Source organism: Ambystoma mexicanum, chromosome 4q (genome assembly GCF_040938575.1).
Source record: "Ambystoma mexicanum isolate Mex_15411 chromosome 4q, UKY_AmexF1_1, whole genome shotgun sequence".
Classification (NCBI taxonomy): Eukaryota; Metazoa; Chordata; class Amphibia; order Caudata; family Ambystomatidae; genus Ambystoma; species Ambystoma mexicanum.
The window spans coordinates 418832707-418858798 of NC_090928.1; the positions used below are offsets into that span (position 1 = coordinate 418832707).

A 26092-nucleotide genomic window follows, 5' to 3' on the forward strand; every position below is an offset into this window, starting at 1 on the left:
CAGAACCCCCCCGTCAGATCCAGTCCAGAGTGCCGTGCAGAGACGAGAGTGCCGTGCTGAGTGCAGAACGGGTGCCTGAATCCTGTCTGGTGGGCTGGCAGAATTCCAGTCCAAAACCTTTGACCAGCTCTTGACGGGCCTATTCCAAAACCATAGTTGTAAGTATTTAGCATAGAATTGTCCATAGCCAATCTCTTATCCTTAGGTAATCCTATCCAACCCATTCCATCATATCCAGAACTGCATTGTAGAATCTCTTTCGTCTGCTCTGAATCTTTCCCTCATCCATATAGTCCTTTGTTAATTGTAGTGATAATATAATCTTTGCGCTAATATACTTGCTGAAGAAAGAAAAGTGTCTCGGCGGGCAAAAGTCAGAGCGGAGGCGCCCTGTTCTGGTGGCTGTACCGTTGGGTATCTTGCATCTTCTTAGCCTCCTTAGTGCCAAGAAAATTGTTTGTAATATTCAAAAGCGCATCTTTCATTTGAAAACCTTGACTCTTTCTAAAAAAAAAAACAATCGACCTCTACTAAAACCTTCATAACTTCTGAACCGTACATGCTAACATCAAATTGAAGCTAACATCCTCCTCTATCAAACGAATCTAAAACCGCATTCCATCTCCTGGTAGTTTTTCTGTAAACACGTTTCTCGCGCGATAAGTTTGCCGCAAATCTGCATTTGGCTCACATGTAAAATAGCTATTTCTTGCACTCAACCTCTGAATTCAGTTTCCTATCTGCCATTCATTCAATCATCATTGCTGGTGTTTACCTGAAGCTATCCAAAGCGGCTCCCACTAGTTTTGAATCCCATTTAGAGAATTAGATCAATTTTTAGCATTTTTCCCATTCATTTAAAATCACATTCCAAAGCAATTGACCAGTTTTGAAATCATTCCTGTTTCTCTCTAAGCTTGATGGGGGAATTGGGATTGAAACTGCATTTGTTGTGTGTGTATTCCTGAAACCTGTTTTCTCTCCTTCCATCTCTATATTGCATATTAGGGGGGATTGAGTAGTATCGGGGGTGGGGGGGAAGAGTGATTACATTGCATTTGATTGAATTCATATCAAGTTTTATTTCTGTGCTGCATTAATTTCCTATACTTGCATTTCATTGAACCCACACAGTTTTATTCTATGCTACATTATTCTTCTCATCCATACTCCTATTGATTAAAGAGATTATTGATGGTAATATCACCCATTGGCGATCATTGTTTGACTAGTGTGATACCTAGATATTAATTATATAATCTTAACTTTGCAAAACCACCTACTGCTTGGTTCAGTGAGACCGTGGGGGGGAGGATTCAAAGAGAGGGGCGTGATATAAGGGTACATCATTCAGAAATAAAAGAACTTTAGACATAAAAATATATAATTAAGGGTTCCAGCTGGGCATCACATGCTAGGCATTGACTTAGGTGGAGTGCTGGGTTGAAACCACTTGCACTTCGTAATCCGTGTAGGAGGGTCTTGTGTGCCTTGACATCTGCTGCAACACATGCTGGATATTGTGCGCGGTGTTAAGATTTCCTCTGCAGAGGTTTCACGGGCCTTCGTCTGAAAGGGCAAGGTCACTTCTCTCCCTGTCACCTTCTCAGTATGCGCCATCTTTCTCCTCCTCTTGAACTGACTGATGGACTGTATTGGTAAGGGCAGACAATTCTGCGTCAATGTTTTACATCAACAGACCGGCAGGAACATTGACACCCCCCTCCCACCTCCCCCCCCCCCCTCTTATTCGTCTGATCTTGGAAATGTGGGAATGGGCTGTTCGCCAGGGTATATGGCTTCAAACAGTTCACGTACCTGGAGTGTCAAACATGGAAGCAGATCAACTGAGCCGTCTAGCGGAAGCCAACCCCAAGTGGCAACTTCACTCACAAGTGGTGGAAGATCTGTTAAACTGGTGGGGATTCCCTCGGGTGGATCTTTTTGCCTCCTACCTGAACAACACTGTCCTATGTATGCGTCCAGGCAAGGACAGGGAGGGGGTTCGCTTGGAGTGTTCTACGTTATTTCGCCGACCTCTTTTTCAACGTGGGACTTCATCGTCAGATTTTTCATCGCCAAAAACCGTTTTTTTTTGTTTGGGGGCCCACCCCCCCCAAGACCACCCCCTTACTATTAAAATCATACCCCCAACCCCTACAAAACACCCCCAAAATAAAAAATTGAAAAAACTGGGTTTTTGGCAATGAAAAGACCCACGTTGAACAATAGGTTGGCGAAATGCGTGTATACCGCTTGGAGATGCTCTGGAAATTCAATGGGAGGGAATGACCACTTATGTCTTTCCTCCTGTTCCTCTGGTACATCGAGCTCTGCAAAAATTCCAAGAAGCAGATTGCTGTTCACTCATAATGGTTGTGCCATGGAGGCTAACCAGATTTAAGTTCTCGGATCTGGTGAACCTATCCAAGGAGAGCCCGATATCTCTGCCATTTCGCCTGGACTAACTATTTATCGAGGAGTGAAAGATGGATCCTCCTCTGCAGTCGCTGAACTTGGCAACCTGGTGCCAGAGGTCAGTTCTCTAGGCCATCTGAACCACTCGGAAGAGAAAATGCAAATTCTACCAGCGGCTCCAAAGGATTCCACTAGGTTACAGTATAAGAGCAAGTGGCTTAGGTTCTGTCACTGGTGCCTTGCGAAGCACGAGTCCTATATCTGCTTTACTGGATGGCATCCTCTTTCATTTACGATCTGGCCACTTCAGGAAATAAGTCAGAACTTGTAGAACTTATTTGTCAGCGCTTAGCTAAATTCAGACGATCAATGTTTTTCAATTGTAAAAACCTGGTTGTAAAGCAGCACTTTGGTCTTCACTGTCTTTTTCCAACAGTCAAGCATCCATGGCCCAAATGGGATCTAAACGAGGTATTGATGGTGGTGTGCCACAAATTTATTTGAGCCGATGGCCTCCGGGGCTGATATCATGGAAAACTGGTGGTGATCACCTCAGCCACGAGACTAAACGAGATACAGGCTCTAGCTGCCGACAAGCCTTTTGTAGTCTTTCATTGCAACAGTAGTGCTACGCACTGACACTTCATTTCCTCCTAAAATAGTGTCAGAGTTCCATATCAACCAGGAGATGTATCTACCGTATTTATTTTTTCCCCCAAATTCAATTTCGGACCTGGAAAGAGTTCTGCATGCCTTGGCTGTAAGGAGGGCCGTGATGTTTTACCTGGACAGGACCAACCAAGGAGTTAAGGATATCACCTTGGCTGTTTGTAACAATTGAGGGCACAAACAAGGCCACTATTGCTAGATGGCTAGTGGCAGCGATTCCAGAATCCTACTCTACAGAAAAACTCACCCTTGCAGGCTTCATGCTCGCCTAGTTGGAGCCAAAGCTGCATCTGTTGCATTTCAAATATGATATGATAGTTTATTTATATAGCGCTTATACACAATGTGTTTCAAAGCGCTTCAAGGCAAGGGAGGGAACAAGGGAAAATACAATTATTCTTTCAGGCCATGAACAGTAAGGATGTGAAACTATCGCACTTGGCCTGACGACATTTCAAATAGTGCAAGAGATAAGACATAGGTAAGGAAGTGAGGGGGAGAGTGGGAAGGAAATGAAAACAGACAGGCGACTACCGTATTAGGGCTGACGACATTTCTGGTAGAGCTGGAGAAAAACAAAAGGTGAGGGAGAGGGGGGGCAGAAAGGGAGGGGACGTACAAAACAGGCAACCATCGTACTATGCCTGATGACATTTCAGATGGTGCTGGAGGGAGGGGCGGGGGGGACAAGTAATGAGAAGGGGCAGGAGACTGACTACGTTGCTATCATACTAGGTCCAGGGACAATTCTGATAGACTAAGTGCATAGAAGAAAGTAAGGGGAGGAGATGGGGGGGGGGAGGGGTGGGAAAGGGAGAACCGAGTAAGCAGTCAAAAAGAGTGGAGAAGCAAGAGGGGAGAGCAAATACAATTGCAGAAGTTGGTAGTAACACATAGTTGCAAGCCAGCATACCAGATGAAGATGGGGACAGCATGATTCAGGGCCACCATGAGTACAAGATGCAAAGTAAGTCCAGCATGACAGTTGAGAAAGGGTGATGCACTGTGAATCAATGACGTCCATGAAGGTCAAATCCAGCATTGGTCACAAGACGGTGATGGTGAACCAGAATATATCTAGACAGACTTCTGCAGAAGTAGGCGGGAGGGGGGATGCAGGGTAGAAGAATCTAGCAAAACGGCAACACTGGTGTGGGAGAAGGCTGGGGGGGGTACAAGGGAACATCGCGGGGGGCCAGAGGTGGTGGGGATGGCCTCTGGGAGTATGTTCCCAGGATACCATTTCAAAAGCGGCGACTTGGATCTCACCCTCCGCCTTCTGCAAACACTGTCTAGACATGAGCTCGAGGGCAGACGCTCAATTCGGCCATGCAGTACTGAAGAATCTCTTCAGCTGAAGTTGGAGATGGAACCTTCCCTCTGGGAGACTTCTGGGAGACAAGTGCTAGTGAATCTCCCACAAATATGAAGGAGACAGGACGTAGGAGTATGGAAACGTTACTCCATGTTGTGACTATTATACTCTTGGTCCCCTTTCCTACATACGCCCTCACTCGACCTCCCACCCCCCACAACCCCCGCCACCCTTTTCTCCCTCAAAATGCCTTAGCTTATCAGTTAGGACCTGACCTAGGCTGGTTGAAAACGACTGAGGATTGAGGCCTGGAGGTGGGGCTTGGCCGAGGCAGAGCCTGTGGCAACGCATGCGCTGGGTCTGACATGAAAATAATAAACATTTTTTGTATGGTGCTACAAAAAGCTCTGGGCCCATCCCAAAGGACGGAATGTGCCACAATTATGTAGGAAATGGACTATGAACTAGGAGTTCAGTCGTCCCTACGGTGAGTAACTGTTCCTAATATTCAAATGGAACTGATACAAACCACTCTAAGCAGCCCATATTCTTTGAAATGTAACCCAAACTCTCTAATGACATGATATTTTATTTGTATCGCGCTCGTATGCAAGTGTTTCAGAGCGCGAACCAAGTCTCTTACCAAGTTCCTCATCACCAAGACCAATGAAAAATGTAACTCCACTCTCAAACAATACACAACATAAACAACTAACAACCTCAGTTACTATTCATCCACCCTCATTCAACAACTGCTCACAAACTCACCAACACGAACAGCCAAGCAAAACTCTCAACTGACGCCAGTGTAGTCAGAACTGTACACCTCTCGAATAAACTTGTAAACCCATCCACAGGCCAAAACACACACATGCTCACCAGGTCTTCTGGGAACAAAACGCCACCAGCGTACATATCAAAATTCACCTACAAAACACACTCACACAGACGCCAGTTGCTTCTGGGTCTGTATCTATATCTATACACACGTTTCTTTTTCAGATCCAAGTCGGTGTCTTGAGAACATGAAAATGACAGCAATGCATGGTTCGGATCTCATTAACATAATCAAACATAAATCCCAATAACCTAAAATGGCTCATTGGCGGCATTACAAACCAGTCACCCCGCATTGAGGTCAATAAATAGCTCTGAGCCTCCTCGCCTGCTACACCTACTATTGGCCCACAGAAATGAGCCAGATCAGATGTAAGCACTTTCAGACCAGCTATGCCTTCTGATATGTGCATAGCATGTCGCGCTCCTCTCAAGCGTTACGTTATTCACGCAGGAATCAATACTCCTTAAAACGAGCATAACGCAGAAGAGCTGAATGGCTGCTGAAGTGGAGTAGCTTGTTTCCAAATTGTTATACTGTAAATATGTCAAAAACACTCGCAAGTCCAGGTTACAAAAACAAAGTTTCTTAGCTTCGTTTAGTTAGTACAAGACAATATAGGTAAAGGCTCTTTGGATGGACTTACCCACCAACAAGCCTAACTTCAGCCAGCACTCCTCTAACATAGAATACTTGGACCAGGCAGTACATATATGCAGAAATATTTGTCGCCATGGAAATTTGCCAGGAAAAGAAGAACATCTGTTCCTTTCAGTTTCTCTTTTGCCTGACACATGGTGTCCCATAATGATCTTTATGCGCCTTTTTTATACTTTGGGACAGGAAATCCATTTGGAGGCATCTAACAGACTGCCATGACAAAGACGCTGAACACTGCCATTGTTCTGCATGCTTGCCCAATTTCTACCGCCAAACATGTGATTAACATACCAAGCAAATTAGAGCATTTAGCTGTAAACCGCAGACGTGTGACAAGCCTAACCTCGTTAAAATGTGCACTGCAAAGACTTTCCACTGGTTTTTAGCATTTCATTTCTTGGGGTTTATTTTTTTCACAAGTGTTTACTTGTTCTACAGTTATGCTTTTCATCTTTAAGAGCACCTTTCCATGTCTGTTGCACGCTCCTCTGTTTTAGAAAAACAGACACAATCTTGTTTGGCTAGGTTCTTCAGTAGTTCAAAAGTGTTAAAAAAACAAGTGGCACCAACTCCTATCTCGTCGTCTGCCCGCACAATCCATGTCTCCCAACAGGAAGCAATCGCCAACCACAAAAAACTGATCACATGCCCCTACTTGGTGTGCTCCATCTCCTTTATTTCATCACTCCTCACCCCCTTTATCTGGCGTCGCGTCTTTCCTTCTCTTCACAACACAAAATGTTTTACAATTGTCTTATCAAGATTGGAAGAAACTCGCCGTGAAAGAAAATGCATTGCACTGTCCGTGTAAGATCATTCTAATAATTATTACACTATATCAACTGCCCTTTCATGTATATTTAGCCTTGTACATTTACCTTGTAAAAACACCAATTCTTAGATCTAGTCCTTATGAACACTGCCTATGATTATCAGACCGTAGTGATTGCCCATTTATGTATATTGACTCATGTACACCTACCTGGTAAAATTCTGGCTTAATGCCTTTCTGGGAACCCTGGGATTTGTAATTCCATGTCCACACATGATGATCTGTTGGCTATATATATGCATATGAAACTTGTAAATTCTATGTCCAATGTACATGTATGTAACTTGCAAGATTCAGCGGCCAGCAGCCTCAGGGCTTGCCTCGCTTTACAAATAAATAAAATACACATACCTGCTGTTTGGTAGTCCTTGTTTCCCCTCACAGCCTGCAGCTCTATGTATCCCTCCCCTTTCCAATCGCCAGCATGATCACCTCTTGATGGGTTGGGTTGCCAAAGATTTTAGCCAACCCCGGTTATCTAGATACAAAGCCGTACATTCTGCAATCTAACATTAACTGGGACAGAGCTCTTCTACGCTGGGAAGTGGGTACAGCGGATCACCAAGGTGCAGTGTTGTCTGTTCCTCGAACGGCTTTATGTCCCTACTGTGTCATTTAAATAAACTGAAGCAGAGGTGTGTTGCCAGATAACTCGGCAAGGTCTGACACACCCGTGCATTAACTGCAGTCCTCCGGGTTGAATCCATGTAGGGGGCTGGCCAGTAACAAAAGTGCCCTTTGGCCCCTTTCCATGAATGAAATAAAAGGAACAATGATTTACTTTAACAAAAAGTGGAAGAACCTGTTATTCATAGTTTTCCACTCCCTTCGACCACTGGGGCCTTATACGTAGTAAGTTGCTGTTGAGTCGAACATAAATAAGCAAGTTGGTCATCTTGCAAAACCTGGGCAAACTACCAATTACATTTTTGGGGAATAATGCAATAACCATATGTTCTGGGTTGTAGCAAATGCGACCATCTCGTTCACCTTTTGTTGAGCATTACAACCTTCTGGCAATGTTGTGCATCTTTTTATTTTCTGAAAAACAAATTATATATTGCTAGCTAACCTGCCACATATGTGCTCTTTGTACTTTTACCCCACGTTCCGAAGATTCAATGCCAAGAAGCACTTTGGTTGTGTAGTCATTCATAGTTGTACTTTTGAAGCCAGAGTTGTATGGAATTGTGTGATGTATGCTTTAAATCATACTTTTCGTGTTTGCACTATTTCTAACAGATGTTCCAGTGAAAGTGTTTGGACTGTTCCCTGACAAAAACGAAAAGAGCATGCTATGGAAGCTAATTTATTCTCTGTATGAGAGAATTTCTATATTCAGATATGGCAGAATAGAGCTGAACATGTTCATCAGTGAAAAAGAATACATGGTATGCATAATCATTGATATCGTATTTGCCACCTTTATCTGAATCAAGAAATGTTGATTATAGGGTTGTGTAGTGTACAATTATCCTATACAGCGCCCTTCAGTCATTTTGGTGATCTCATTACACTATGCCTTTTATGCTGGAGGATACGTTCAAAACTACATTGGGAGTGGCACATCTTGAAGGGTTGAATGCTTTTAAACAATCCTTCTTAGACCCATCTGATATTTGAAGGCTTAATTTTTAGTTTAACTTGAAATTGCTTTTCCCTATTTTTCTAATTTGGGCTGTATCCATGCCCCTCTCTTCCCAACAGCTATTGTCCTTTACGTTATATACTCCTGAGCCCCCTGCTGCCATATAGCGGGATAACGGGAATTCAATGGCTCAGGTTTTTTTTACATTGGCATAAATAAATAACAGGAATCGATTTTGTTTTTACTCCTAAAATTGGCATTGCGCTAAATATCCCAAAATAGGAGTGAATGGTTATTAGTTGGATATTATAACTAACCTGCTGACTTGTAAGAGCTGCGTAGAAATTTCAGTGCAAACCCCCCTTTTAAGGCCCTCTTTGTTTTCTAAGGCTATTTGGTTCATTAGCTACTTTATCCAATACCCTAAATTCAGTTTTATGTGTAACCAAATCGCCCCTAGAAACGCATGAATATAGAAGTTTGGTTACGGCATACGTGTGTGAGTTGGCTTGATACCTTGGGAGGTGGGATGAGACATGTATGAAGTGCAACACGGAAGATGGCTTTTGTTGCACAGTTAGATAATGGTCTGTGCAAAAGAGAAGTAGTAAACCTCACTTTCATGAATGCACCAAAAGTGAGCAACTCATCGAAGAACAAACTAAAGCTAAAATAGCCAGTTCTATGATGCACTTTGGCCGACTCGGGAGAGTCAATGTCTTAGCCCACAGCAGAGAATAATCCATTTAGATAGCAGTCGGCCTTCCATGCGGGCAGTGCTGCACCAAAATGATGCTCCGTCTCCTTTGAAAAGTAAAACCAACAATGACAGACATGCGTTTCTACCTGTTGACGGTCATCAGTGGATGTGAAGCTGACGACAAGAATTATGACTTTTAAACTGCCTTAGGCAATATGAGAATGGTTTTTGGGTTGAACCAGAGAACTTTACATAATGACTCCTCTGCTATTTGTGAACCCGCTGAGACCACTGGCCACAATGCTGTTCCTTGCACTTGCTCACAAGATGTTAACGTGCTACTGAACCGCACAGTCCAGATGAGCATCTGCAGCAGCCCACTCTTAAGAGCATGGTCGGACGCGGAATGGTGAGCTGCCACAAGACCATCTTATTTAAAAAAAAAAAAACAATTTATTGAAGACAAAAAATATTACAGCAGTCGGGAACGTAAACACTTGAGATGGGGGGGGGGAGGGTGAGAAACGCCCACACCAACTCACTTCTCACTGTAAATTGTCCTTACTCATAGTCCAGCTCCAAGAACCACTACATAATCTAACATGATACCAACGTCCTGCTGCACCTATAAAGCCTCAGATCCACAAGGTGAGGCCATTCTACCGATTAACCAATGCAAAGGAGTTGCCTATCACAATGTTAGAGTCAAAGGGGGAAGCATTAGCGATGCCCAATCGGAAATTCACGAGTGTTAGGCAGAAACCTGTGCAGTTCCCTTAGGGAACACTGCAAAAGATTTAAGACTACAGGTATAGCAGTAAACCCACTTGGTAGCAGTCTGTACCACCCAGATTTACCTGGTAGCTGTGGCTGAGCAGTCAGACTTCCCTCAAGAAGAGTTAGGCAGTATGCGAAGTATACACAATGGGTACCTAAACACAAGAGTACAAGCAAACACTGACCAGAGCTTGGTTTCAAAAGTATATAGTTATTTATTTTAAGAACACATAAGTTGGAAACACTCTAGCAGTATATAGTAAAACACTTCAAACACAGTTAATATGGAAAGCAGTCCCAACCCTTATTCCTATCTAGACAACTCTAGGTTAACATCACATAATTCAAACAAGAGGTGAGTGCTTAACTTTAGATAACACTCTAGTAGGTTCAAAGAAGGGAGAGAAAAAGCAGGAATAGGCGAAACACACCACTCTAAGGTCAAGAACACTTTCAATAGGCTCAAAGAAGCATAAAGTCACAGGTGAGCAAAAGTCACTAGGCAGGGCCCACTTTTAGAGCAGACAGAGCGAAAATGTGCCCAAGATCACACTGTTATTAGGGATTTAGAGTCTTGCAAAGAGTTCAGGCGGAGTTTAGAGAGGCTTAGAAAGTTTAGCCAGGGTGTCCCAGGCACTCCCAGGTTCAAAAGCTGGGGGCTAAAACTACCCCGTACAGTCGGTGGCAAGGGAAGCCAGGCGGAACACAGTACCTTAGACGGGAAGGATCCTCCAGCGGTGGCAGTTGTTCCAGGCAGTGGCAGCAAGGCTCGACGTCGGTCAGGGGAGAAGAAGTTCTCGCTGAAGAGCAGAAGAAGGTCGTTGCACTGCCCGGGAAGAAACCAGCCGCGGAGTCCTCCGGTTAAAGGGTTGTACCGACTTTCGCGGTTGTGGTAAAAGTGTGGTATTCCGGTTGCCGGGGTGCTTGGCACGGGCAAGGCGGCCACGAGATACCTCGAAGAAGCGAAAAGAAGGTGAAAACTGGTTGTCCCCACCAGTCAAGGGAAGGAGCCACTCCGTTAAGAGTTCTCCTCGGTCGTTGGGAAAAGTGGTGAGACGGTTCAGCAGGGCTCCACCGGGTGGTGTCGTCGCAGCAGGTCGGCTCAGCTCTTCCCTCGTCGGATTCTTGGTCCTGTGGCGACTTCTGAAGTTCCAGTCCCCAAAGCCCTGCTTTTATGCAGCAAACCCCCATTCACCCAGCCTAGCTGTCACTCAAACATGCTAAGTGGTGAGCTGGCCGGCTCACCACTTGGGCCAATCAGGACGGAGTGCGACTTGAGTTACCAAGGTAACTCAGTCCAGGGTGCCTAAATCCCCCTCCACCCCTCCTAAGTACCCCAGACAGAGTGGCACCACTTTGGAGGGCTTCTGTGGAGAAGCCCGCCAAAAGTGGGACAAAGGGCTCCACTTCGGGTCAGAGTTACAGAGGCGAACGCCAACGCTATTTTATTTTAGAATCAAGTTTTGGCAAAAAATCCCAACCGGAGTTATAATAATAAATATATAAACCGGCGGTATGTTTGAGGCTACCGTAAATAAATAATTAAATGTGTTAGCCTAAAACAATGGGAAATCCCATAGGAAAATATTCGCGGTCGAATATAAAAAGTAGTTTCCACTGCCACCAGCCAAAACTCGATCAGGGGGGACGGAGACGTGCCCCCTTGACTAACAGACCCTGGGGCAATCGAATTGCCCCAGCCAGTACGTCCACAATATGATGGTTTGTACTGGTTCTGTTCAGGATTTAAGACTAGTAAAGTCTTTGGTGACTTTACATGCCCTGGGAGACAGTAGTCAGTCCCAGGGTATGGAGTCTATGTTGGGGAGTCCCTAGGACACCCCTGGGTTACGGCACAGAGGGTGCTGTGTAACCCACATCACAAAAATACATGAGGCCCTATGGAGTAAAAGACCTCATAGCCCATTCAACACAAGGTTTAACCAAGAAAACACACTTCAACATGCCCAAGGGTGAGGGTAAAAGAGTCTCACTCTTGGCAGGAGAAAAAAAGAAACCCTAGAAATCCAGCAAAGCTGCTGGGGGACTCACTAGGTAGGGAAATTCAGCCTAAACAGAGAATTCTCCCTAACAACGAGACCATGCACTCGCTACTTCAGCCAGTCACGAACACTTACACACATACACTCCCTTTCTAAGCTGTATAAAAAGCTGGGTAAAACCAGTAGCAGACGAGAAGTATGTGTAGTAAAGCAAATGTCCATACTTGAGTTAGGTTGCTTATAAGTAAGTTTACTTCCAGTTCTTCAGTCACATGTTACAGGACATAAAGACATAAGGTAGATACTAAGATAGATAGATCCTACAACAACTCGAAGATACTGGCCAGGCATCTCCAAGACCACCAACAAAACAGTGGGTTGGACTAAACGCTCAACTCAATGGCAGCACTGACGAGTCCCATAATCCGGACCTTGGGGGTACCTTGGCCTGGATTTACATATAACACAAAGAAAACTACAAGGCAACTCTTCATCTTGGACAACATATTTCCGTTTAGCCAATGTTACCACCAGAGGGCGTCCCCAACCAGTACAACAGCTAATTCTAAAATAACCACTACCACATCTTCATCCAACAAAACCACCTGTCCATTTCAGATAAGAGTTGACTTCTTCTAACAGTGCTCTACTACCATTCCTAAAATCTTCCTAAAATCACCCGACTACAACTCCCACTCAACTTAGTGCACTTCTCCACGTACTCACTCCTGCACCTGAAAAGGGTGCTACCCCCAGGATTTACCTCACACGTCCCCATAACCAAAAGAGGACTTTACTCACCATGCTTAAGTAAACAAAGGCGCTACCTCTGTATACAATGTACCAAAATCCACAACTACTATGGATCCTACCTCCCAGCAATACTTAATCATCTTAAAACAAGTGTCCGTTGCCAACCAATTGACGCCTGAATGAGGTGCTACCTCCAATACAGTCAATTTAAATAAAGCGCTTCCTCCATCTCATGGGGCGCTACCTAATACACATATTTAAGCAAAAGCGCTACACCATCTCAACACAGATGGACGGTAATCCTAACTGTCCTAACTCCTAACCTACCAAACAGATTAATGACCCAAAGTCATTTGAACATGAACTAAGCTCACATCATTCATAACCAGATACATATCCATCAGGTTTACTTATTCACAGTCAACCTTATGTACAATGTATGAACCACAAATGACATTTCTTTAGGCTTGTTGATTTAACATAAACATTTCCTACATAGTTCTTTTGCTCGTCCATGTCCTGCATTAATTCTAAATGTCTAAAAGTCCAAAAGTCTATAAAACTCTTTGAACCTAAAAATCCTCAATAAGTTACACTAGCTCATTCACACACAAAGAGCTCCACACGGTATCACATTGCATTTAATTATGTACCTTTCAGTAAACTATGTAAAAAGTCCATACACCTGCAAATATTAAAGAAATGGTTACATTCTAACTGCAGTGACTTAACCCATTCCATACAGTCTCATCAGACCAGCATTTCTCATACAACAGTTTTCACCAAAGCACACACTAATCCTCAGTACAACAACAACCAACATTGCATTAATTAAGTTCTTAACTTAACTCGCCCAAAAACCAGTGTTTCACATACAGCGGTTTCCACTAAAGCTCACGATAATGCTCAGTTGTAACACCAATGAAGCCTTAACCAGCAATGCATTAGTTAAGTTCTTGTCCTAAATGCAAAACGAAATGAACTCCATCTCAACATGCATTTAAGCATTATACAGTCTCATACAAGTAGCATTGTACAACAATTTTACCAACATGTTGGCCGCTGCATAGCGCCTCAGTAGTGAGGCAGAGCGGCGTTACCTGCACCCGACCTCGTGAGAGAAGGATGCCTTCCACAGTACTTAGCCACGTCGCCCGCTACATCGTACCTCTCATGGGCGGAGGATGTTTGCTGCATACCGAGCAGTACAGCGTTCCTCCCCACACAGTAAAATTAGAGCGTGTTCCGAAACGCGGGATCGCTTCTCCCTTCCTAGTCTCTGTTCCATCCAATTTAAACTCCTGTGCTCTCTATTAGACCAACGGTCCGTTGAGCTCCTGTGCTTTCTGCTCTACGCGCTGTTTCTTCAGGCACCACTGAAAAGAGATCCGCTCAAACTCCCCAAGCACTGATCATCCGTGCACTGAACAGTCTCAGGAAACATACTTGGCACATATATATTACGTCCATTGTCCTTCCGTTATGACGCACATAAAGCAGCAATTATCCTTCCTTTACTTCATTTCTGTTTATGGGACCCTTCACTGCGTGCACACAAAGGAAAGGCTTCACTTCAGATTAAAAGGGACCCTTCCATCTTATTGGCGAGTCTTTCATCACTTCTGCAGTCCCTTTAAGTTCCTTATGGCTTACAGAAACAGCACTCCCTTAGATAGCAGGCTGCTGGTCAGTCCAAATTAGTCCAGGAGCACTTTTACTAAAGCGGATCAAGGAATCTTCTTATTCTAACGCCCCAAGCACTGATCATGCATGCACTAAACAATCCCAGGAACCATACTTCATGCATATATATCACGTCCATTTAAGTCCAATATGAAGGGTATAAAGAAACGTTTATCCTTTCTTTACTTCAATAATTTAAAGAGCCCTTCCACCATATTGAGGAGCCTTTCACCACTCCTGCAGTCCCATTATGTTCCTTATGGCTACAGACACATCACTCGCGTAGAAAACAGGCTGCTGGTCTGTTCATATAAGTCCAGAGGCACTTTTCTTAAATGGACCACCTCTTCTTTTGTCTCACAATCCACCATTCTAGGGCCACCCTTGTTGCATGGACCCCTTAGGCTTCTCATGCCCCGGGACCCTTCACTCTCAAAGCAATGGGCTGCAGGACCAGCACTCCCAAAGCAACGGGCTGCTGATCCAATCTGCTATGGTCCTCGCTATGGTCGTCCTCCTCCCTCTCCTCCCCTGTCCGCCCTGGGTGATGGGTATGCTTACTTGGGGGCGGTGATGTCTTCTTCTTTCCTGTTGGTTCCTGCACCCCCCGCAGCAGGTCTCTGCAGTCACCTTTCCAGCTTTCCTTTCTCCAGGGTTCCTCTTTCATCCCATCCTCGTCGCCATTGTAGTAAAGCAAATGTCCATATTTGAGTTAGGTTGCTTATAAGTAAGTTTACTTCCAGTTCTTCTTGATGTGGTTGAGTTGGGCTCTTCTGGCCTTGTCCTTTTGTTGTATTTGTTTGTATATTCGTGATGTAGGCATAGTGGTGATATTTCAGCAGTGGTTAGCGGTTTTATGAATTCTCTCAATAGGTATGGTGATTCTGTTGTTTTCCTGGATGTCTAGTATTGCGCCAGGATCACAAGCCATGCTTCAGGGTGGCAGCCTGGAGGCTCGCCTGTGGCAGGGGCGGGCGGAAGGATATAGGTTATGTTAGCGAGTGTTTGGTTTGTAGGGTAGCTTTAGCCTGGTGTATAGGCTGGCATGTGTCTAGGGTGAGAGTCTAGAGTTTATCCGTGGCAGGGATAGACAGAAGGTGATTTGTGTTGGTTTTGAGGGTGACCTGGATATGTAGGTGAAGTTTGGAATTGCATAGCTGTGGGATTTCTTGTGAAGTTGTATGGTGGATGGTGATGTGACTTGCCTATATGTAAAGTGCTTATGTAAAGTGCTTATTGTTTGTGTAGACGTTTCGGTAAGGAGGGAGATGTGTTATGTCACACTCTTCAGGCACTGCCTGAGCCAGCTGAGCTAGCCACTGTGGTACTGTGATGTCATGCAAGTACCAAGTGGAATGTTGATGTATGAGTGAGAGAAGGCAGTGCTGAGTGTTCTGTTTATGGGTCAGTTGGTCCCTCCCTCCCTGGGTGATGGGTGCCGGTGATCTATCTTAGTATCTATTTTATGTCTTTATGTCCTGTGACATGTAACTGAAGAACTGGAAGTAAACTTACTTATAAGCAACCTAACTCAAGTATGGACATTGCTTTACTACAGTATGTGTTTATCACCTCTCGTTACTGAGACTAGGAGACCACCACTTGGTACAAGGTGGGCAATTTACTGTAGTACCTGCTTGCTACCTGGACCTTGATGTAAGGTTGTTAGGCAAGATTGTATGCAGTACTCTGCAGTACCCACACTTCTTAAGGACTTCCCTCAACTCAGCCACTGTTTCTGAAAAATTCAGAATCAACTTTGCATAGAACTCTTCCAGTCCTAGGAATATTAATTCTTCTATTCTGCTTCTTGTGCTCCTTTAATCACTTCTACCAGCTCTGGTTCTGTTTTAGCCCTTCTTCTGTTACCACATGTATTAAGTATATGACATCTGTGGATTTAAATTTGCACTTTTCCTTTTTTACTGCTAAAGCCACCTCCTTTCAAGGCCTCCAACAATTGATCATGCTGCTTTTCTTTCTTCCCATGCACACACCAAATATCTTTGTGGAAACAATGTATGCCTTTGTTCTCGCTAAACAAATTTTCCATCACTCTTTGAAAAACAGCATTCACAGAAGTTAATCCAAAAGGAATACGTTTACATGGGTAGGCCCCCACAGTTGTTATAAACAACGTAATATGTGAATCTGGGTGTAATTCTGTCTGAGCCGATTGTGGGTCAGTGATTGAAAACCATCTCACTCGATACATGGTGGATGACCTACAATTTATAGTCACAAGGGAATATCGGTCCACTGTAAGGGTGTGGAAGGAGGGTCTGCCCCACAACCCTAAAAATTGCCTGAGATATTACTGTCTCTTATACTGTGTCACATCTAGAAGGTAACCCCTGAGATATTACTGCGTTTCATTCTCCATGAGATACTACTGTTTCTCCTGCCACCCCTCATCGCTCACCCCTCGTGGCCCATGGCAGGTGCTCTAGCACCCACCTTCGCGACCCCCTCTCCCCCCCCCCTCCTGATCACAACCCAAGACACCTCCCCTCGTACTTCAATATAACCTGATGCCGCCCTCCCTCCTACCACTGCCCCGCTTCCAACTCTAGAATTGGAGGTGCACTATGGCGTGCCAAACACCTCCCTCCTCAAATGCCTATTCCCCATCCCACTTCCCACCCTAACTCTGGTACCCCTCGCCCAGACACCACGCCCCCTATCGAACTCCCAAGCCAGGGGAGCCCTCTGGTGCTCCAAACAGCGTGAATCCACCCACTGTCCCCCTGCACCCTGCAAGAAATACCACTCCCTCCCGATCCCATCTACCACCCCCTTAGCCCATCAGAGAACTCACCACCTGTCATGATGCCTACCCCCGGAGCACCAGGCCAGGCCCAGCACCCCCGGAAGCAGGCATCATGCCCTCGGGTAAAAGCCCAGCGCCCCCTTATAGGGGCTCTTTGGGCTCAGTCCTGGCGCGCCATAGGCGCCAGGCTCATAAAGGGAGGTGTTTTGTGCACTTACCTGATGCAGACCATGCTGCACGCTTCAGGCCTCCCTGAGACCTGAAAGGGACTATTTTTTTCATAGGGACTATTTTTCACTCGGGCGTGGCCAGGGAAGGATACATACCTAGTTGGGGAAGGATACATACCTGGGACTTCTTTGAAGGCTATTTAAGCCACGCCCAGACAGCAGCTCATGCTTCGCGTTGTTCTGCTTCCTGCAGCTTAACGCTCACCGTGTCTGCTCCTGCTCCTGGACTCCAGCCACGCCCGCCTCGAACCTGGAAGACCTGCAAGGAAGGAAGAGAAGAGAAAGGTGAACACCAAGGACTATTTCAAACTTCTTATCTGCATCCGGAATCTTCTCGCCAGCATCCCTGAAGAAAGACTTCCATTTAAAAGCATTGCGTTGCTCGCTGCAGTGCCACGCTTCACTCACCTGTCCTCGAGGCATCTCCCGGCTCCATCGCGGCTGTCAGCATCGGACACCACATCTCTGCACCTAGGGGAGAGAGGAAGAAACAAAAGGTGAGCAGAAGGAACACAGAAGGAAAGCCTGATTAACAGCCATAATACTTACCGGCTTTTCTTCCACATTTCGGGTCGGTGCCGCCCCGTTGGCAGGTACCGTACCCCGGCCCCTATGGGGAAAGGACAAGAGACATTTCTGGGGAATGATAAGGACATTTAGAGGGATCGCCCTCATCACTACTCACCTCAGCAGTTTAACCCTTCAACGCATCGCCTTCATTCTGCACCTGAAATAAAGGACAGATCACAGGTTAGAAAGACAACATAAAGGGGGCCTCACTTGAACTTTGAACTTTCATACTTGCGGCGCATCGCTCAGGAAAGTCAAGTGGATTTTGCCAGCGCCATTCTGAAAACCAGTGAAGTAACTGGACGAACGCGCGCCCCTGCACCAGAAGCAGGATGGAGAGTTCATCTTTCCAAACCATAAGGTGAGCTTAAACCGGGGTTTGGAGGAAGTTAGAGAGGAACGAAGGGGGAAAGGGGGGAGCTAGCACACTATTCTGCAGACTGTTAATCCCCTTTATCATCTGCAGAAGGATATTCCTACGGAACAGGCAAGCACGATTTGGAGCTCCTGTCCAATCGGTGTTCCGGGTCCTGCGCATCACGCTAGAAGAGGCCACAGCAATCCAGACTAGACCACCGCCCCCGTGGGAACCAGGTGAGCGTTACACCAGCCTCTCTCCCCTCCCTTGCCACGACCCCATAACCCCTTATCGACCCCTGCTAACAAACCTCCACCTTCATATCCCTTCCCCTCTCTGAAAGCAGCACATCTCGCCCCCGCTAGAACGGTAGCCTCCTCTCCCTTCCCCTCCACCCCCACCCATTCTCACACCCCTATAGCACCAAAACCCACGAAATTCAGAAAATGTGACTGGTCTGCTTCCTCGACTCTCTACTCGCCACTTCTGCCTCAACCCATCTTCTCCCTCCCCTACCCTCTCACAACCCCCCACCCAGTTTCCACCCTGTCTCTCTTGATTTCTCTCCCTGTACTCCAGAACCCCATCTACTTCCAGACTCACTCCAAAATCGAGCCACCCAAACCCCCCACTCCTACTGATACTCTCACCACTCTCCCATCCCCCCCTCGATTCTCCCCACACCTCGCATATCCACCTCCGCCCGCCTACTCTTCCCAGCCCCTATCAACATCCCAGTCTCAAAATCCACAGGCACCCAGCCCCCCCGCCCTCAACCTGTCTGAGCGACCCTGAATATTCCACTCCCACTCACCCCCTGGCCCCCTCCAAGCTCCCACGCTCCTCCAGGCTCTGACTGCGTTGTCCTCCACTAAGACCTCACCTCCTCACTAAGTCAACTACATCCTTTTTAATGCCCGCTCCGTAGCAAGAAACTGACAAAGCATCTTTGACCTCCTGTCCTCTGACAAGCCCGACCTCGTCTTCATCACCGAAACCTGGTTCTCTGACGACTTTGCCCCTATTACCCAAATCATTCTAAGAATCCACAAATCGGGCACCAACCCTGACCTCGAAGCCTGTCTTCGAGATATTGATCGATGGATGACAATAGACCACCTCTTAAACCTAACTAAAACTCAAATCATGGTGTGCCGCAACACTTCCCTTCTACCTCATCCGCCCCCATGGCCCCCCCCCCCCCGACACAGTAAAAAAACCTAGGCTGCACTATGGACTCAGGCCTAACTCTCTCCCGTCAGATCAACGTGTCAAAATGCTGTCACTACCACCTCATACTTCTCAGACACGTCTTTCTTTACCTCTCCTTCCTGAACAGACTTGCCGCAGTTATGTCTATTGTGATGTCGAGACTGGACTATGCCAACCCCCTATACCTAGGATCCCTGGCATACCAACTCAACAAACTCCAAAGAGCCCAAAAAGCTGCTGCAAAACTGCTCCTGGCCCTAGGTCCTAGAGACCACATCGCACCAGTTCTCCGAACCCTCCACTGGCTCCGGTCTGACGAAGGACCACTTTCAAGACCCTATACATCACTCACCGAGCTGTGCACAAGTCTGACCCATTATACCCACAAGAGAAGTTAAAACCTTACCTACCATCTCGCAACCTAAGATCAAGCACCTCCCTCTTTGTAATTCCAGCCGCTTACTCTGCCCGGATTGGAGGGTCCGCCTTCTCAACCTTGGCCCCAACTCTGTGGAACCCCGCTTCCCCCTTATGTTCGTCACACCCAAGATTATATGACATTCCGCAAAGCTCTAAAGATGTGGCTCTTTCCATAATACCAACCACAATCATTCTCTAGTGACTAACCTAGAATCCAACAACTAATTTCCTCGGCGTGATCACGAGTAATGTTGCTAATGAATATGCCTAGTGACTTGCTACAAACAACCCAGGCCGAGAATCTGGAATATCGATATCCTTAGGTTCCAACTCCACCAAACACTCCCTCCATATACCACTATGCTTAGTCTCTGCTCTACACATCACACAATTAGAGTGTAGCTATACCCCTCGATCAATTCGACCTAGCTGCTCACATACGAACACAACCCCATCAACAACTCCTCACTCTAATAAAACGCAGCGATACCCCATGGCAAACTGGCCTAGCTGCCCACATTAGCGTCCTTTAGACCTAATGCAGCCAGAACCAGTCTGGATGTCCACCCGCTAGACTGCACACATTCAACTGATGTCAAAAGCACCACACCTAAAGCTGGGAATCCAGCTACCATCAGGCATTTACATCTGCTGCACACAACTAGTGCACCCGTGCACCATACTACACCATCCTCTATCAACTGACCTGGTGTCATGATCACTGCTTCCAAGGAGCCAGGACCAGCCCAACGTCCTTGGAAGCAGGCCCCTAACCCTAATCCTAGGCACCAGCCGGTCCCCACAGGGACCTTTTGGACCTTGTCCTGGCGCCGGTGGCACCAGGCTCATCGGAAGCATCGGTCCCGGCACTGGAAGCGCCGGGCTCATCATTGGTGTGAAGGTGCTTGGGTGGACTTACCTGCGGCAGTCCATGCTGCTTACTTACCAGCCTCTTAGAAGCCCTCGGTGAACAGGGACTACTTTCTTACCTGGGTGGGGCAGCTCCACTCCCTGGATACAGCACTGGAACTCTTCTGGAAGCAGGAACTCTTTTCTTACCTAGGCGGGGCCGTGGAAGAAGACGCCTCATCACTCCAAGGCTATTTAAACCACACCCGATTGATGAAACGTGCTTGGCGTTATTCTGCATCTGCAGCAGAACGCTCACCGAGTCTGTTCCAGCCTTTCTTCTTTTGATCCTGAACCTGCAAGAATTATACTTACCATTCATGTACCCGATCAACATCAGCACCTGCAAAAGACCAGAAACCACAGGTTAGCAAGACTAACTTTACACGCAGTGCTTACTCACCTGATCCATCGGCAGCGGCCGTTTCTCACGCTGCACCTTCGCCTGCAAAGATCAACAGCATTATTATACTTACCGGCACGCTGTGCATTCCGGATTCTTCACGCTGCATCTTCACCTGCAAAGACAACAGCATTGTTACACTTACCGGCACGCAGCGAATTCCGGATTTCTTCATTCTGCATCGTCGCCTGTAAAGACAAAGAAAGAGACATTAAGCAGGTACTTACTCACGCCCATCACGCTTGTCGCAATCAAACGCCTGCGAATACTCCGGCACCTCTTCAACACTAACTAATCTGCAAGGAAAGAGACAGTTAGAGCGCTTGCCATACTTGCACATTTCCAGGCGTTTCACTGCCACGCATTAAAAGACTATAAAGACAAAAGGTGTCCAGAAACTTACCGGTCATGCAGACGACGACGGTAACCATCCTCTGAAGTCAAGAGGCCAATGTTTCACCAGTGAAGGAACTGGCAACGGCACCCTGCACTAGACGCAGATGGAGAGCCCAGCATTCACCTATCTAAGGTGAGCACGTTGACCTGGGAGGGGGGGGGGGCTCTACAGACAAGCTGGGAAGAGAGAGAGAGAGATAGGGACGTTCAACAACCCAGACCTTTAATCCCCATATTCTTTCACCTGCAGAAACCTCACCCTTCGAGTTCGACACACAGTGCGAAGAGGTTCGACCCCAGAAGCCAATCGAGTCCTGCACATCACTTTTCGAGTCAGACACCTTCCTGCCAAGACCCGCGCCTCCGTGGGAATCAGGTGAGCGTTACACCTGGACTATGGTCCCCAGGGGCGTTCAACCTACCAGCGCTTTGAGGTCATACCAATGATGTATAGAGCGCTATATAAATGCCAAATAACATAACATACTGACACACAGGTGGCATGATTGATGCTAAACACTTTTATTCGTGAGAAAATAAAGGAAAAACCCTACCTGACCCTATTACTAAGAGGGTTTTCCCTGCCTCCACTAATACTAAGGCTATGTCGGAATGTCTATAACCAAAAGTTCACTCTTACACTTCTAACTAAATGAAGAGATTGGTGAGCCTACTTAATGCAGAAGAATGGCCCCTTCTGTAGAGCAGACTACCATGCCAGTAGTCTGGAGGGACTGTTTCCTGAGGAAATGACTCCCTTTACCAGGTGCAATCCTTTTGAAAGGTAGCTCACAAAGTGCCAGATTGAAAAGTCTCGGTTCACAAATAAAAGCGATGTTCCAACTCCAAAACCTTGGTGACAAGAGAGTGACTCCCTTCCTTTGACACTTCTCTGGCTTCTCACAATGTTTTCAGCACCAAGAGGGAATGACTCCCTCCCCATGACTTTTCTTGGGCTTCTCACAATGCCAAGAGTATGATTCCCTAACCTCGGCCTTTCTCGCAATGTCCACAAGCACCAGGGGGGAAGACTCCCTTCTCCTCGCCTTTCTTCAGGCTTACTTTTCAATGCACAAATCCTGGTGGAATGTCTTCCTTCCCCAGTTCTTTCTCTATTTTTGTCTATCAGCCCACCTGGTTCACTAACCTGCCAGGTACTGCGACTATGAAGGGTGCTTGTCCCAGACCTTTGAGATTCTCTCCTTGATGCTGCCGACCTGGTTCACTTTCCTGCCTGGTAATGTGATGAAAAAGATGACTTGAAGGCAGTTTGTTATTAGGTTTGATTACCAGACCCATTCTTTGTGACTTTTTTTTTGTTGCCTTTTCGGGGTTCCCACCAACTGTCCTGGGTACCTGGACCTCTTCATGGTTCTTACTGGCGATCTCTGGTTGTCTGTGGGCTACTCCCTCCAGGCTCAGACTTCTCACGGTATCTACAGTGACTATGACGGCCTTGCATAGTTTATCTGTTCCTGGGCTGCGTGTTTCCAGCTCTCCACGCGTACCAGCTCTCCAAGTCGGCTGGCTGCCCTGGTCTCTGCCTCCTTCCTTGGTCCAACCATAGCGGAGCTGTCGGACGCCTCTGCCGGCGGCCATGTGTCTCGCCCTCTGCACTCCCGGCGTCCCTGTTCCTCCCACTCGCTTAGTTTCCTGGTTCCTCCAGGAAGGGTCTGACAATGTCGGCCCCTGTTCACTTTTCATTATCGGACTGGTTTTACTTGTTCCAAGTTGTCTAGGCTGCCCATGTTGATTTCACGGGGCATTCTGCATTGCTCTGTGCCTCTTCCACATCTCAGTATCTTTTTAGTCAAGACTTTCTGTAGGTCGTCCCTGCTCTTCCTTGTCTTAGTACTTATTACAGGAGCGGCTGTGTAACAGCACATGACTGAGTGTAACACGGATAGGGAGTGTGGAGGTACAGGAGAGGTGTGATTATCTTGTGGGTACTGCGTTCTCCCATGGTAGTTGACCCTAGAGCCCTAGGCGGGAATCCTTCCCCATTATATTCACCCACTGAGTACCACTACCAGGACGACTATTGGGTAGTGGCTTCACCTCCCTGACCTCCTGGAAGGGTCTCCCTCTAGGGGAGACTGGATGACATCCAAAGATTTGTCCCACTACCCAAATTGCCTTGTTGATGTCTCATAAATCTACACAAAGCCTCTATCCTACAATTTGCTTTCTCTCTGACCACAATGGATGACAACCCCCTCAATTACATTGGTTATATTATTCCTTCTCTACACAATTTTATCAATCCCCCATCTAACTATTCCTTTACACTCAGTGGAACTGTCTCACTTTGGAAACAGTAGGTACAACACCCCACTTCAATTTTATCTTGTGGCAAAAACCTTCAATTCCATCCGTGAATACCTCTGGGAACTTTACTACTAGGTGCTTCCCAAAGAAACCACTTGATTTGGTTCTTTTGCCAAGGCTCGAGTTCTATTATGTCCTTGATGTCTCCTCCTTAACAAGTTGTCTCCCTTCTCTGTGACATATACCTTCCCTCTAATTGCTCTGTTCCCTAGCCTTATATTATACCACACAGAACCTAACATATGGAAGGATACTTCTCCATATGCTGAAGGTTCAATGCCATTCTCCCGTAAATCTGTGTGGTACTGTGAAGAGCAAGAATATAGGCGTAAAAAAGAATACCCATCTGTCAATCACTGAGGCTAAGAAACCTAAAGGAGTTTTGAAGAGTACAGTTCCAACACAAAGGAAGGATTATCTTGAGAAGCGAAGCCGCAGCTTGGCATAATGAAAGTGGGAGGGCCAAGTGAACTAGTAAGAGAGTCCTGGGAGTGTCAAACTGGCTGGAATAGGGAAGCTGGTTACTCTTGGAGCACTAGTTTGAGCGTCAGCAAACTGCAGCTAGATAAAGTGCCCGAAGTATTTGAAGAACAGACTTGAGAGAGGTTGTCCAAAGGCTGGTGGTCCCCAGAGGAATGTTTTAACGGCACTGGCAAGGGGATCCAACCCTGGCATGCCTGAAGTGAAGCACGCCGAAGACAGACCGGGGCAGGTCGGTCAACCCGAAAAGAATCCCAGAAGGGAACGGAGCATGTGAAATGCTGGGCAGGAATGGGAGAGTATGGTGAAGACCCCGTTCTTTGCTGATACCACACACACACAGACACCACAAATCATGTCAAACGAGATAACGGAAGAAAACTGAGAAGCCGGCCTAACTGTAAACAGAACAGAAACTAGGAAGAACCCTGGCCCGGTGACGCAGTCTCATTACACCAAAAATAAAGTGGAGAGCGGGTGACCCGGGGTCAGGGGCATGAAAGCAAGATGGGACAGTCCTACTTATGTGGGACAGAAAACAGAGTTTCTGATGTTTGTTAATCTGCTTAGAATCACATGATGTGCATATGGTGCGACATCCAGTGGTAACCGCATAGTATTGCACCTTCTTTCGAGAATCAAAAGGGGGCGTCGACATGGGCGTGCCTGTAACACTATCCCTACGTGACATGTAGTGTACCCAAGATCCCTCGCACGTCTAAATCCCTCGATTTTTTTTTTTTCCACCCAGCATACTGGTTGCCTTGATGTTGAGCTTGTGAAAGACTGCTTATTTTCCCATCGGCCTTTGGTCGAATAATTATATAAAATATCCATATCATCATATCGTCCCTTATTTCGACAGCTGTTACAGACCTCCGCCGAAGAACTCGACAGACGGTGACCCAGTCGCTGCTGCCGACCATGTGGCCGGGCCTTCCGCCGGCCTATACAGTAGGGAGAGTGCGGTCGGGGTGGACATTTCTATACAAATTGAGAGTGCCTTTTCTTTTCCTTCCTCTTTCCCTTTCGGTTTTCGTCTCTCTACCCATCCTCAGCTATGGAGAGGACTCCATTTAGGTTTTGCCCTAATTGTAGGAGAAAATTCCCTTGGAAAGATGGGCACAGATGGTGTAACCGGTACTTGCCCCTCGATCACAAGGAGGAGGGATGTGTGGCTTGTAAACTCCTCTGTCCCAAGACATTAAAGGAGCGTAGAGTCAAGCGGTGGGCGGCCTAAGGTATGTCGAAGGCCGAATTTTCTCCCGCTGCCACAGCCACCGAATGTGATGATGGCGAGAGTGACGACCATACCTCCGAACCGGAGGTTGACCTTTCGACAGAACGCTCGCGTTCCGCATCGTCTGTCCCCGGCCCGCTAGGCACGGCCTGGGCACTGCTATGGGGAATTCACACCCCGGTGACAAAGACGAACATGTACAAAGCACACATCCCCAAGTCAATCTTCGGCCAGGTTGAAGAAGGCTTCAGCGCCAAATGGGTACACCGGAAGCTCCGGCGACACCCGCTGACCGCCCGGATCGGCAGCCCTCCCCGCAGCCACAAATGCGCCTAGCGACCGGGCCATCGAAAACAAAGGGCGCTACCCCTAATATACCACCTTCCGTCGAGACGCATCACAAGAAGGCGTCCAGCGAAGATAGGGTTCCGGTTCCGCCGAAAAGTCAGCCGCTGAGGACGAGGCCCCGGCAACGGCAAAGAGGACCTCCTTGCAATCGCAGGCTTAAGCTACGCGCCTCCCGACCGCGGAGGACGTCGC

The 26092-nt window shown here is 46.8% G+C and overlaps 1 protein-coding gene across 1 annotated transcript in view; it reads left to right on the forward strand.

Annotated features, from left to right (window-relative positions):
- The window catches only part of TFB2M (transcription factor B2, mitochondrial), a 267745-nt gene that overhangs the window by 79984 nt on the left and 161669 nt on the right, over positions 1 to 26092 (forward strand). The window contains exon 4 of the mRNA XM_069608002.1: positions 7975 to 8123. Within this exon, the coding sequence (XP_069464103.1) occupies positions 7975 to 8123 (149 nt within the window). The remainder of the gene's footprint in view (positions 1 to 7974; positions 8124 to 26092) is intronic.